General features: G+C 41.8%; 1 protein-coding gene across 1 annotated transcript in view; it reads left to right on the top strand.

Annotated features, from left to right (window-relative positions):
• LOC130854289 (uncharacterized) overlaps positions 1-5,071 on the top strand; it is a 91,848-nt gene extending 86,777 nt beyond the window's left edge. Inside the window, exons 18-19 of the mRNA XM_057736997.1 lie at positions 45-89; positions 4,779-5,071. Of these exons, the coding sequence (XP_057592980.1) occupies positions 45-89; positions 4,779-5,071 (338 nt within the window). The remainder of the gene's footprint in view (positions 1-44; positions 90-4,778) is intronic.
• The last annotated feature ends 10,493 nt before the right edge of the window (positions 5,072-15,564 follow it).

Genomic DNA, 15,564 nt, shown 5'->3' with positions numbered 1-15,564 from the left:
CAGACAGATCTATTATTAACTGCACTTCACTTGTATTTTTGCAGAAATGCAAGTAAATCATCAACCTAAAATACAAGAGGAAGCAAATGGTAAATGTTATTGCCACTTTTTGTCTTTTAATCATCTGAAATAATTATTTCTGTTTTAAGACTAGCTGCCTTGTACAATTTTTAATATATTCCTACTGAGTTTAAACTATTGATTAAAAATACTTAAAATGAATACAGAAACAGGTATTAAATTATAGTTTGATTTATAAAGAAATGAACCTAAGCAACTTTAGCCACAAATGCATTTTCCCTTCAATAATTTAAATGTATGGGGGAAATAATTATTTTTCAAAGGATTAATTTCTATTAATTTATACTTTTTTTTACCACTAGCTTTGCATATTGGTTTCTCAGTTTTATTTTTAAGTCTTCTGAGATTAGCTTTTGCTATTAGATCCTCTTAAAATTAACCTGCCACTTTAAAGCTGATCTGAGTGAGGTAGATAAATACAGATTCCTAATACGCATGTCAGCAAATCTCTATGTTTTCAAAAATGTTTGTGCTGTGTGTGGTAATTTGAAACTAGGCGCCGTCGAATGCTGCATTATTATGTCCATGCAGCCCTGAGCTGACTAGGGTGGCTGCTGACCTGCGGACGTCGTGTCCACGCTGATGATTAGTATCTGCTTTATGGTTGTTAGAGCTTGCATTTCGGCTTATATTTTACCTTTTGTTTCTTAGTTATTTATAGAGGAAAGGCTGTGCATGTACCAATATGGACAGAATTTTACTAATGTTCTGGAATCTCTTCGTAATTTTAAGAGGTCTCAAAAGATCTGTGTCTTACAAGAAGCCCTTGAAATGACATTCTAAGTAGAAAATTATCCGTTAATTCCATAACTTGGCAGGGCATATATGAATAATAGAGGCTAATAGTTTTAAACTGAAGATTCTAATTAAGCATGAAAATGTTGAAATTCCTTTGTTAATAATATTAGCCATGTAATCAATACAGGTGATACCGAATGTAGTGAAGTTACATTATACTGCAGAGGTGTTTACCAGGAGTTCAGTAGATATAGTTTATCAGTGTAATTTTGATTAAAATAAAGTATTATAAGATTTTTTTGGTTCTTATTTCTGTGGTTTTAGTTTACTCTTATGGCCTCATTAAAACATCTTTGTTTTTTATAGCACAAATGTGGATTAGTCACAGACCTTAGTTCGTGAGACACCGTCATTATTTATCTGTGAATGCTCCTCTTTTATTTTATTTCATTTTTAAATTCTGAAGAATATAATCTTTAATATGTCTTGGGATATTGTTTCCAAAAGTGGGGTCCCTGCTCTGTTTCAATATGATTCTAGAACTTCACTGATAGTCTTACAGTTACATGAATAAGCCAATTTATGGTGTGGCAAGAACCTTGAGAAGTTAGGTGGTCTAATCTGAGGAGGCAGGGCTCCACTGTGGTTAAGTTTTGAAGAGCAAACTTGAGTCTTTGATTTTGAAAGTGTATGAAGCATGTTTACATAATTCACGCCTTTTTATGCTGCTGCAGTCGGAAGAAAGTAGACCAAGATGCGATTTCAATGTAATGGTAGAAGGAAAGGAAAAGGAAGGAGTCAGCTGTGCTCAGTACAGTTAGGTACCATTGCTAACTCTGTGCCACGTTCAATGAACTCCTGCAATTATCTAGGACACATTTCCCAAACCTGGTCACCTTAGAAACATAAGTTTTTATAATTCTATAGGTAAAATCATTGCTGTAGTAAAGCTGCATTTCTGAGTTAGACTGGACTTGGTCACGGGGTAATGTTTTGTTTATTTTGTTTTGTTTTGTTTTATTTTTATTTATTTATTTGGTTGCACTGGGTCTTAGTTGTGGCAGGCAGTCTCCTTAGTTGCAGCATGCATGTGGGATCTAGTTCCTTGACCAGGGGTCAAACCTGGGCGCCCTGCATTGGGAGTGCAGAGTCTTAACCACTCCGCCACCAGGGAAGTCCCAAGATAATATTTTTAATGTACGCTGTTGGATTAAATTTTCTAACTTGTCAGTGCCTTCTGTGTAACGCTCTTATAGCGAGCCACTATACTAAACCCTGTTATTAATGCCAATAAATTTATATTAATTCTATAAGTACACTTAAATTAATTCCAATCTAGTATATTTTCTCGGCATACTTTTGTATGATCTGGAAAAACAGCCATGTCACTTGTGAATAACCGTGCACCTTTTCTTGCCCTAAGATGCTATCTAGGTCCCTGGTACAATGTGGAGAAGCAGTAATGGGAACATTAGTAGTGAACACGTATAGGATTTGCTGTGTTGGGGCTGAGTGTTTTAGATACATTCACTGACATAATCCTCACAAGAACCCATGAGGTAGATAGTATCACGGTTCCATCTTACAGGTGATGAAACTAAAGGACAGAGACGTTGGTTTATTTGTTTGTTTGAAGTTGCCTAAAGTCACACAGGTGGCACATAGCAGATTTGGAATCTGAATCCAGATGGCTTGACTCCGTAGTCTGTGGTGTTCTTGCTTTAAAGGAACTTCTTCTAACTTCCCCCAGACATGAAGAATGTGTGTGTTTGTGTGTGTGTGTATATCATGTATATCTTTGGATTTGCTTTGTTGTGTTATTTTTCTAACTTATTAGGCCATATTTTTGGATCTTTACCTTTCAACTTTACTCCAGACCCAAGTGAGAGGATGTTTCTGTCAGGGGAGATTATTATTGTGATTATCCATATTAATCTCTTTTCCACCCGGAACCTTTGTGGAGACAAATTGTGTTTCTGCTGAACTTCCTTGGCTAACAGTTATTTGCTAGCCAGCCGTTCACTAAGGGTGCAGTGACTTTGGGCTCACTCTCAAAGTCACCAATCGGGCTCCCACCCTCTCTGGAGCCCGACCCCCACCCCCACGCCCATTCTCCTGGCCCCGGGGGCCTTGACCCCCCCGCAGCTCACCTTCTTGACTGGGACTGCTCGCCACCGCTTTCTGCTGATGGCCCCTTTGATTGTTATTATTATTTGGCATTAGGGGATTTTTTAACTTTCTTGGGGATGATATAATGTACTAAAAAGTTTCCGTGTTTGTTTTTGTTTTTGCAATTTATTCGGAATTTAGTGGTGTTGCAGTGTGAGGGCTTAAAAATCTCATCCGAAGAATCTGGCTCAGAAGTATTAGAAACTGGTCTTAAGTCAAGCAATTAGTAAATGAAACTCAGCTCTTAACCACTATACAAAACTGCTTCCTGTTAAATGCCTCTGCTTCCTACAGGCCCTCAAGGGTTTCTGACCTGAGGGACTGGAGCTTCTTGGAGCACTTACTCATGGTTTATAGGCAATGCCAATGTAGTGTGATTATTAGCAACCTGTGGATTATCTGTGGTAAACGTATTAAATATTTCCTCTCTTCTTGATTCTGTTTTCCAAACATGCTCACTGGCCTCACTACCCCTGTGGCATCTGCTCTGGGGAAGAAAGAGAAATTTAATGATTGTCCTCAGCTAAATGTAACTGAGAACGTGAACTCTCCTATAGGATCACCCTGCATCCCAAACCTAATGGCTTGGGATCGCCCCTGCTCTGATCACTTCCGGTGCAGTGTTTTGTGTTGTGTGGACAGGAATGCGCTCAATGTCAGCATCTCCTGCCTGTGTCGGTCTGGTTTCCTGGAGAGGAGGACGTGCAAAGGGTGCCTGGGAACCGGGGGGCCCGAGGCACCAGCATCTCAGAGAAGTGCTTGCAGTGTGTGCAGCGGACATGCCGGAGAAGCCACGCTGGGCTTTGCCTCACTGGGCCGACATACACAGCCTGAAATGGGATCATCAAACTCCAGGGGGCTGATGCTCAGGGAGAGGCCTGGAGCCTGTGGAGGAGGGTGAGCCCAGAGCACTCTCCTCACCAGAGGCCAGGTGTTTGCCGTGACTCGCTGTTCAGTGCCGGAACCTTGGCTGTGGGTCTGCTGGGAAGAGGCCGCAGGGCTTCCCAGGCCCCTGCTTGGCTTTCACCTCATTTTCTCCTGCTATTAAATAGCCCGTGTTTGGCTAGTCATTCACACACCATTGATTCTAGAACATCAGTCCACGCCTTTCCCTGACTCAGACAAAATACCCATAATTCAGCACAGTAATGGAATGGAATGGCTTTGACAATAACACAGAAATCCTGGAAGCCCAGCATCCTCACTCAGAGTATCCAACAGCTATGCAGACACATTGCCGCAAAGAGCCTACGCTCAACCAGTTTGTATTTAGAGATAATTCACAGATAGCATACTACAGTTTGGGGCAAAATAAATTAACCAAATGGTTCTTACTTAATCTGAGGCAAAGTGTCTCAGCTTTGAGACTGTTGACATTTGGGGCTGGATACTGCTTTGTTGTGAGGGACTGTCAGGTATATTATAGGATGTTTAGCGCATCCCTGGCCTCTACCCAGTAGATGCCAGTAACATTCAACCCCAGTTCTGACCATAAAACATGCCTCCAGGCATCACCGAGTGTCCCCTGGAAGCAAAATCATCCCCGTGGGATCCACTGAACTAGAGAATAGTGGTTCTGTTGGAAAAAAGAGCTGAGGAGTGTTGGAATGAGGCAGACCGTATGTGCTAAAAATGCTTGCGATTGTAACACTTCCTGTCCCGTATACTCTTCCAGAACCTTGCCGATTCCCCATCAAAAGGTGGAATCACCTGGCCAGACCTTGAGACTCCCTGACCTGAGTGAGTGTACCAGCAGTTACATTGAGTGACGTTTCTGCTCTGCACCACAGGTCCTGAAAGGCGCTGTTGCTCCTGCCTGGCTGCCTCTCTCTCTGGGGATGTTTGTCCCTGGAACCCAGCCCCTATGCGATGGGGAGCCCTAGACCACGCAGGAAGGTCTGCTTGCAGAGGCGCGGAGGCTTCTGCCCTGAGCCCTGGCGGAGCTCCCAGTCGTGTGAGAGCCATCCTGGAAGCAGACCCTCGCATCTGTGGCAGAGTGCCCCGGCTGACACTGTGTGGAGCAGAGAGGAGCCTTCTCTGCCACATCTACCCCACACTGCAGGCTCATCAGGAAAAGCAGTAATTATTGTTGTGTTGTCATTAAGTTTTAGGATGGTTTGTTGCACGGCAGTAGATGACCACAGCAGCAGAACTGGTAGAGGGTAGCTCATGTAGACATCAGTCAGGGCATGAATTCTAAGTAAAATGAAGATCATGGGTTGCTGTTCTAGTGACTGGCACACAGTGATGTGGTTCTGAAGGTAGTTTGGACCTAGTAAATTGCTTGGAGGTCGGGATGAGAAGTACTTCAGAATTGTTAGCAAATGCTCAGAGGGAGGCAAGGTAAGGCCTCTAGGTTAGCCGAGGTAAGGTGGTGGTTAGTTGAGGCAGAGGGGCGCGGGGAGCTTTAGAAGCAAGTGTAAGTTTGAGGGAGATTTAGGATATGCTGGGGCAGAAATGCCCCTAATGAGAAGCTGGAATCCAGGCTGAGGCCTGTCACAGGGAACCTGGCACCTGATAGGAACTGGCCATTTAACTGTGATGCTGTTTTCCCTGTCAACAAGGATCAAGGTTTGAAGTGGGGCTGGATATAGTATGCAGAGGGGCAGGGGATTCGTGGTAAATGTCCCTAGAGAACAGTCATTCCACCTGAGCAGTGACATGGAACGGGTTCCGGCATGCAGAGAGGCTACTGAGCATCTTGGTTAGTAGTGCGGATTCTAAATCTTGTCGGCACACTTACTCCCTGCATGACTTGGGGAAATCACTGTATTTCTCTGTGCCTCAGTTCCTCCTTATAAAAAGGAGACAATGATAGAAATGATCAGGGTGCTGTGAGGATTAGGTAAGATTACATCTATAAAGCACTTACACAGACCCTGGTGCATCTTATGTGAGCAGTAGATGCTCATTTTTAAACTCGTTTCCCTGGTGATGAGATGTATCGTGGGTCTTGAGCATCTGGCAGCAGCTGCACTGGACCAGCGTCGGGGCTGCAGTGGGGAGCAGGCTGCACCGATGTCCACGGTCTGCTGTGCTGCTCCTGCGTTTAGCCTGTGAACCCGGGTGTCCTTTACCACAGCGATACGTACTGAACAGAATCAGAGAAACGACGAAAGATTTACCCCAAACCAATAACAATATGAAATACTTCATAGATTCACTGCTGATAGTGTTCTATGGTTATTTTCTGGACTTAAAGTGGAGAAAATTAAGCATTGTTTGAAACCATTTTTATTCTAGGAAGCATAACTCTTTCTAATTCAGAATCAAATTTATCCCAACTCCTGTGGTAGTCAGCATGGAATTTCTCTATTGCTTTGTGTGTATAATAGGATTAATAATATTTATCTCTTGGAAGAATAAAAATATTTGTAAAGTACTTAAAAATATTTTAAAAATCTCATGATCCTCTTATGAGGTTGTCTTCTGAAGGACTTATGTGCTTATATACATAGAATTGTTTGGAGATAAAATTATCAAAATTAAAATAAAGTAATAATTTGTCTTGTTTACAGTATCTTTGCCAATATCACCGAAATATACTTACACAGCCTTCCAAATTTGGGCCATACAAGGTCAATATTGTTTCTATTATCTTTGTGCTAATAAGATGAATTATGAGGTAAATAACAATGTCCTTGTCCTTTGTACAAAAAATGACACTAAGGACATATCATCAGGAAGACTTGTTCTTTGTTAATTGAGAACTATTTTTATGTTGTGCTGAAACAGTCTTAATAATACCTTGAATGCCCTTCCTCACCCATGAGGTCTTTACTTTTCAAGATACTTCTTAGCAGCCCCCCAGATGTTGTATGAATCTTTTACGTTTTGTTTGGGAGGCTGCTGTGGGCCAGGTGTTGTACTAGGCGTTGGGGACACAGGGTCATTGAAGATCAAAATGGGCCCTTCAGGGGCTGGGAGGCACAGAAAGGTGGTGTTCATTGACACGTCTAAGAGCTGAAGTGTGCCCAGGGTCCGGGAGAGGCAGGGGGAGAAGGCTTCATTCTAGTGACCAGCAAAGGCATCTGGAAATGTGCCTTAGAGGAGCTGAGCCTGAAGTGAAAGGTGTTCACCACGTGGGGGAGGAGAAGAGGTAGAGGAGGGCCATCCTGGCCCAGCCTGGAGGTGGGACGTTGCCCCTGGAGCGCTGGAGGGTGGAGCAAAGCAAAGCGATCCTGCGAGAGGGGCCCGGGGGCCAGGCTGTGGTGCTGTGGGCAGTGGGCCTCAGTATTATGAGCAGAACTGAGAAGTATTTGACAGGCTTGCCAATCTGTAAGTGAGGTTAAAATACCTCTGTGGAAGGAAAGATAGAGAAAGTTTGATTTATTCTGGCCTCTCTCAAGGAGCCAAGGGATTGTGGGTGGAAGGAATTCTTGGATTCACCACCTGGAGTCTGGGGGAACCCCTCCTGTGGGGGACTTTGGGGAGGGGGTGGATCTGGTTAATTTAGGGCCCGCAGTTCTCTTTCTCTTCCCTCTCTCCTGCCAGCCGCTCCCCCTCCACCAAGGAGGTGCCCCGCAAGCGTCTCCTATGTGGTGGTACCTGTCTTTGTAGGCTGAGCCCACATTCCCTGGCCGTAACCAGGCCCACGGGGGTGCACTGGGTTTTGTTACCCTCACTGCATCTTCCCGTGATGCTCGGGTACGTGTCAGGGGCGTGCGCTGCTGTGTGTGCGTCATCAGGCAAAGTGTTCCTGTCCCATAATTTTTACTGTGCTTTGTGTGACTTCTCGGCAGGCAGCTTGAAAAGTTTTCCCCTCAGTGTGTGAACAGACAAGTACATGGCACGAGCATAATTTACACGCATCCTCCCTACGTTTCTTCATTCAGCGGAGAGTTGCCAAGTAACCGAAAACGCGTGGAGACACAGACATTTCTATATTCAACCACAGGAGCAATTTTCTGAGCCACAAAGTCAAGTGCATGAACCCCTGTAACAGAATGCACAGAATAAAGTAAAGATGAAATGCTCAGATCTGAGGAAGGGCTTTGAACTCCACCAGCTACAGGGACTTTGTTCACTAAAATAACTGGCTCATGCCTTCCTGAAAATAAACTCCTAATTAGTAAGAAAATTTGGAAAGGAAAAAGTTAACAGCAGGCCTGCAACCTATTTTTTCCCTTTACCTGGGAAATGAAAGAGATTCCTCAGTCAAATCCCTTGCATACATGCTAACAATCCGACCTCCAGGGAAAAGCACAGGCGGTGTCTATAAGTAAAAAGATCATGAGAGCTCCTGTCTGTGAAATGCTCTCAACAGCCGTTCCCATTTTCTGTGCAAGAGAAACCACCCCAAAACTTAGTGGCGCGAAGCATCGATTTACTGTTATCTTTCATTAGATTGATGCAGCTCACTAGGCGAATTTGCCTGGAACCTCTCCTATGATTTCAGCCCAACAGTCCTGCAGTGTGTGTGCAAGGCTGGACTTCCCCGGGGGCTCACCTGTGCTGTCGGTTCCTGGCACTGGGTGCTCACCTGGAGTTACCTACCTGCCTGAGGCCTCGCTGTGTGCCTCCTGGGACCTCAAGGACGTGTTCTAACAGATCCAGGCTGACTTAGACTCGCAAGTCCCAGAACGTTGCTTTTGCTGCCTTGTATTGGCCAAGGGCAACCCAGGTTCACGGGGAGGGAAGTAGACTCCACCTCTTTACAGAGCAGTAGAACGGTCACACTGCAGAAGAGCAGGTGAGTTGGGAGTTATCAAGGAGATAATGCAGCATGACACAGCAGGATACGCCTGGTTTGTCCAGGCTGCCTATTGTAAATAAACCTATTTAGGGATGGGGGCATGCTTGGAAACCGTTACATGAGCTGATAAATCAATGGGGCGTAATAGCTCTGCATGCATGGTTTATATCTCACACGTTCAATCTGAACCGGTGTTGTCATGCAGGCTGGAGAGGATGTTTTTGAATTGTATTGGTCATCTAGGGCAGGAGTCAGCAAACTTTTATGACAGAGGGCCAAATAATATGCTTCTTAGGCTTTGCAAGCCATATGGTCTCTGTGGCAACTACTCAACCCTGCTGCTGTAGGACAGGGCAGCTGGGGACAGTCCATAAACAAATTAGGGGGGCTTCTCTGGTGGCGCAGTGGTTAAGAATCCGCCTGTCAATGCAGGGGACATGGGTTTGAGCCATGGTCCAGGAAGATCCCACATGCCTTGGAGCAACTAAGTCGTGCGCCACAGCTGTTGAAGCCCACGAGCCTGGAGCCCTGCTCCACAAGAGAAGCCACTGCAATGAGAAGCACGTGCACCACAACAAAGAGTAGCTCCTGCTTGACGGAACTAGAGAAAGCCCACACACAGCAACGAAGACCCAACGCAGCGAATAAAAAAAATAAAAAACAAACAAAAACAAATAAGGGTGCTGTGTTTCAGTGTCACTTTAATCACAAGGACAGACGGCAGGCTGGATTTGGCCAGCGGACCATAATTTGCCAACCCTGGTCTATGATCTTTCCAAAGGAAGGATGCTTAGCTTGTGGTTTGCTAGTGAATCCCCAGTAAACTTGGTGTTAGGTAAGATCTATAAACTCTGTTGACTCTGAGTTACTAATTTGACTCACATGGTCCCTTAGAGCTTCTTGAATGTCCATCACTTGTACATAACATGAACATTTATTATCTGTAACCCAGCTGGTTAGCAAGTATTATTGAATTCCAATTATTGGCATAGCATTGTACCCTCAAGTTCAGGGTTTTCTAGTGCAACTGTATCTGTACTTATTGCCCTTAGCTGCATAAGAATGTCAGACGACAGAGCATATGCTTTTCATTGTTACAGTGAAACCTGTTTACAGTTTCCTGTAAAACCTTACTTCCTTATTGACAAGAAATCCAAATTTATTATGGGCTATTTAGAGATCATACAGTGTATCTAGAACACTTTAAAAATATTTTTAACATGAATGAAAAATAAACCTCCTAGGATGAAATCTCCAAGAAAACGTTTCTTTTTTCTGTGATAGGATTTCTTCAAATGGTGGCTTCTGCTATAATATCTTCCCAAATTTAAGGTTGAAAGTCAACAAAAAGAGAATGAAATGGGACAGTCTGAGGTAGATTATCAGCAATGGTATTTTTTAAGCCTTTCAAAACACTGGTAAATATAAGATAAATATTTAGACTTCAATTACATGAAATTCTTTTTCTCCTTTGGGAGTTTTGAGTTAATAGAAATGATTTCTAAAGGGGTTAGCAGATAACAGTATTTTGGGGTGTGATTCGTTGGGGTTGAATAGATAGCAGCTATAAGGAAAGAAAAAAAAAAAAAAGAGAAACTTGTATAGACAATACCTGAACTCATTTGGTGAAGAAAGTTTCACAAATGACAGAAAAAAAAACTTGTAACTGTGGCACATTATAAGCAATACAAAAACTATGAACATATTTTTAACTGTGATAAAAATAAACAGTTTCTCAGGACAGTAGAACTTTTAAATATAGACTCAGAGTGTTCCTGTATGTTATTTTCTACAAATGTTCCTATTTTGTATTTTAGGTACTGACACATTCTTAGAGAAGTTAAGCGATCATACTTTAAAAGTATACTATAGAAATATTGGAAAATACTTTTGTCCACTGGTAGAAAAGAAAATTGTGCCCAAGAAAACTTGAAAATCAACAAAAATCACTATATTTGACATTTCATTAGTCTACCTTTAAAGCTCCCATCCTGGTGACATGCTGATTCCAAAAGGGAAGAACACAAGGGTGTTATGTAAATCCATGGGTCATTGTTGTCAGTCTCTATTTTAGTAAACAAGACATCCAAGCTGATGTGCAAACTCATTCCTGAACTTCTCCCCATGAAAGCACAAAGCCAGGTCCCAGGGCAGGCTCAGGTGGCAGGGAAGGAGATGAGGATGAGATGGGAAAGATTTAAAAAAAAGTGAAAAGATTCTTTAACCTCTTGAATTATGCATCAAAGCCCAGGGGGAAAGCTTTCTATAAGAATTGATTCGTGATAGGATTCTCAATGGAATTATAGTGTGCAATTTGCATGTTTCCTATTTTCCCACATGAATTGCAGTTCCTCACAGCACACTTGCCAGGGGGTAGAAGGGGCCGAGGGCTCCTCTCTCAGTTCTGCGCTCCTGGGTGTTTTGGCACCAAGGCTCTGTCTTCATTATCAAATGTAACATTATGTAAAATTTATTTGACACGAGTTGTGTTAAAACAATTGGAGATATTCGAATGATCTTTGTGGACACATTAGGAGGGGAGAATAGTGTTATGTATTGAAAGGGAAGATACTGTCTTTGAGGAGGCATTGCTGAGAACTCAGGTGTCCAGGATGGTGGTGGGTCTTAATCACATTTTGAAAAGGTAAAAAATACACACGAGGCTGTGTGTTCGTGGAGCCTTTGGAAATAACAACAAACACATCTTTAAATTGCCCCTGCAATCCAGGGATGACCCGTGATGAGTAGAGCGTGTGCCCTGCATAGACTTCCAGCCGACAGCACCTCATCCGCTGTTATGCTTGACTGCCTGGTGTGAGCTCAGCGTCAGAGGGTTTAGTGCTGCGGGGTTGATGGTGTAATTTTCCAAAGTGCACAAGATGATCAAATAAATACCATCTCAATTTGTCTTTCCAGCTAAACAATCGTAGAACAAGTCGTAGATCTTTGAAAAAGATGTTTTCTGTCATGCTCTGCCCGCTCAGCCTTCCTGTGCTCCCAGCACCACCAGGGCAGGAGCTGTTATCCATTCTGCTTACATGATACGTTGTCTTTATTTCAAACACACCTTTTCTTCATCCTCCCTCTCCCAAACCCAACTTCCTTTGCTAGATCCTACACACAACATTCCATCCCTTAGGGGACTCCAGTATTTTTCCTTGAAAAAAATTTCAGTTCTTTTCTCTTTGTTTTTAGGTCTTCCGCATTGTCACCATGATTCTGCTAGGATCTCCAAACTGTGCCACTCACCCCGGCTTGACAGGGTGACTCCTAGTGTAAATAATGCCTTCACGTCGGGCTGTCAGCATTTCTGTCATCCCTTCCCACCCAAAGATCTGACAGTGATGCCTAAATAGACTCCTAAATCTTCCAGCCAAACATCTAGCGCTAAATTCCTCCAAAATATCTGTCATGAAAAGCACACTGCGTATTTGCTTATTAAAATGCTATGATATTGCCAAAACTTTTCCACATGCTACCTTCCCAAAGGGAGTCCATGATTAGCAATGATTTTAATACTTCTTGACTTCACAAATTATTCATTTCATAACTACGTAGATTATGTAGAATTCCTCATTTCCTAATATCAATATGGTTTCCCTCCACAATTTCATATTGATTTCCTTTTTCCTTTGCAGAGGGAGATTGGAAGGTGATTGTTGTCACTGGGGATCTTGAAAATGCCGGCACCACGGCAACAGTATCCCTTTATGTCTATGGAGAAATGAGATGTTCAGGTCCTATTATTTTGGGATCTGGGAAACACCAGCTGTTTAACCCCAACAGTGCAGATATATTCAAGGTAAAATTGATATAACTTTCTTACTAAGACATGTTACCATATACATTCTCTAAGATGGAATAGAGAATATTTTTGTTTATTTGTTTTGGTATTGCATTTGCATTACATTTTCCTGGTAAACATGAAATCTTTTATCCCGAGGGAGCTGGGAAACAAGAATAATGGCAGGAATACAAGATTTTTGTTTCTCCCCCACTTTTTCTTTGTATAAAGCCAAAAAGCATATGAATTTTAGAAAGTTTAGAGTGAAAAAATATACTCCTGATCCTGCCATCAAGTCAAATATTTACGTTTGGAAGATCCTTTCTGGTCCTTGTCCATATCCCTGGAGCATGATACTAGGCTGGAAAGGTGGTCCAGCCGCATGGCTAGGACATGGTCTGAGGCGTCGGGCAGCCAAGATTCAAAGGCTGGCTTTACCTCTTACTATCGTGGTGACTTCTACAAGTTACTTATCTGTATGTGCCTGAATATCCCTTACCTCAAAGGGTTACCATGAGGATTAAATGAATTACTCCATGGAAAGTGTTTAGTGCAGAATCTGAAATGCTCAATAAATCATTGAATGTTTGCTATTAATATTGTGGCACATAAGCAATTTTGTAGCCCCTTATTTAAACAAGGAGCTAGTTTTCCCGATTATAATTTTTATTGATTAAATACTGCATATATGAAATTTACCACTGTATTTACTGTAGGTAGATGAAGCACTTTGCTGTTATTGGACATTTAAATGGCTTCTAGGTTTTTACTATTATAAACAGTGCGGTAACAAACATGTTTTTTAACCTTAGTTTCTTCTTTTTTCTAACCAAAGCTATCTTATTTCCTTATGACAAATTCTGAGAAATGGGATTCTCTTGATCCATTCTGACAAAGGACTTGGTAAAAGTGTCTAATTTGTAGCACAGGGCCTAGCAGAACATAGTAATTGGCAAATTTTGATTGTTATTAAATCATTACTCCACACCCCAAATCATGGGTATCTGTTTCTGCCATATGTAGTATTTAATATCTTCTAGTTAAAATATCTCAGCACCTTATTGCAAGCTACAGTATATGACTGTGCATCTATGTAAGTTATCTTCACTTACCTTTTTGCTGAAAGAGCTTTATGAAGATGAATTCACATACCATAACATTCACTTGTTTAAAGTGTACAATTTGTGGTGTTTAGTGTATTCTCAGTTGTATAGCCATCACCATGCTCTAATTTGAGAACATTTTTATAACCCCAAGAGAAAACCCATATGCAGTAGCAGTAACTCTCCAACCTCCTATTCTCCAGCCTTTGGAAATCAGTAATTTACTTTCTATCTCCATAGATTTGCCTATTCTAGATAATTCATATAAAAGGATTCTTACAACATAGAGTCTTCCATGCATGGCTTTTTAGAACTTAGCATAACATTTGGAAGTATGCTTTATGCTTAATATTTAATTGTATGGATAGATCACATTTTATTTAACCATTCATCAGCTGATGGGCGTTTGGGTTGTTTCTAGTTTTCAGCTACTAATAGGAATCATTATTGGTATAATACTCGTATGAACATCCACCCTCTTATGTTATCACTTCTCTTGGGTGGATACCTAGGAGTAGAATTACTGTATCACCTGGTAACTAGGTTTAACATTTTGAGGAATGGCCACACTGTTTTCCAAAGTGGCTGAAACATTCTTACATTTTCACCAGCAGTGTCTGAGGGCTCCTATTTCTCTGCCTTCTCACAGGAATTTGTTATTGTCTGTCATTTGATGCTAGTCATCCTAGTGACTGTGAAGTGATGTCTCACTGCGGTTTAATATGCATTTCCCTAATGACTAACTGTGTTGAGCATCTTTTCGTGTGCTGGTCAGACATTTGTATATTTTCACTGGAGAAATGTCTATTCAAATTCTCTGCTCATTTTTAATTGGATTATTTATCCTTTTACTAATGAATTTAAGAGTTCTTTATTTATTCTGGTTACGAGTCTCATGTCACATATGTGACTTATAAATGTTTTCTCCCATTTTGTGGGTTGTTTTTTAACTTTCTCGGTGGTATGGGTTTGAGTTACTTCTGGTATCCTTTGAATTCAACCTGAAGGATTCCCTTTAGTTTCTGTTGTAAGGCTGTTCTGCTAGTGATGAATTCTCTCAGTTTTTCTTTATTTGGGAATGTCTTAATTTGCATGTAGAATTCCTGGTTGACAATTTTTCTTTTGTCTTTTGAAGATGTCGGCCTATTGCTCTCTGAGGTTTTTGGATAAGTCAGCTGTTAATTTTATTGAGAACCCCTTGTATGTAATGAGTTGTTTTCTTTTGCCGTTTTCGATGTTCTCTATTTTTGGTTTTCAGTAGCTTGACTCTGCTGTGTCTGAATGTGCACTGTCTTCCTGTTGGCTTTCACAGCTACTGTGGTTGCAAGGTTGCTGGTTTTTAAGGATATTGTGGAACTGGTGAGAGGGAAGTGGAAATAGATCAAGTTACAGTGGACAAACCCTTCTGTTCTTACCAAGGTTTAGAGTTTTCATTGAATGAGTGCTTCTCAGAGTGTTGCAAGCTTTTGGTTAATTTCCAGAGCTCTTGAAATGTTGATTTCAGTCATTTTTTGCTATTGCCTTTGTGGAGGAGTGGGCCTCCATACATCATTCCAGAAGTCCTGTTCTCCCCTTTATCACATTTTGTTCTATTTTATTGAAACTTCTAGTCCTCTATGAAATCTTCTATTTACGGCTGTGATTTCTATAATCTGCTGAAGATAAATAAGAACTGGCCCAATGTAAATGTGCCTTCGCACCTATCATATGTCTTGTGACCAAATCCATGAAATTTAAGAGCTACCAGCCAAGTAGTTTTGAAACACTATCTCATGATACAATTTCCCTTTTCTATAACTGGTTCATGTTGTATATGGCAGTAGGGCAACTGTAATGTTCCCCTGAACCAGTCAGAGGTCTTGAAGGTGAACTTGACTGTAGGATGGTATAGAGAGTAGAGAAAGATTCTTCCTTCACAAAAAGGCTTGCAAGATAACGTAGGCTTTGCAGTAGTTTTGACAGTGACCCTCCATAGAATATGGAGGCAACCCTAG

This window comes from Hippopotamus amphibius, chromosome 5, assembly GCF_030028045.1.
Source record: "Hippopotamus amphibius kiboko isolate mHipAmp2 chromosome 5, mHipAmp2.hap2, whole genome shotgun sequence".
Lineage (NCBI taxonomy): Eukaryota > Metazoa > Chordata > Mammalia > Artiodactyla > Hippopotamidae > Hippopotamus > Hippopotamus amphibius.
This window is presented reverse-complemented; position numbering and strand designations above follow the sequence as displayed.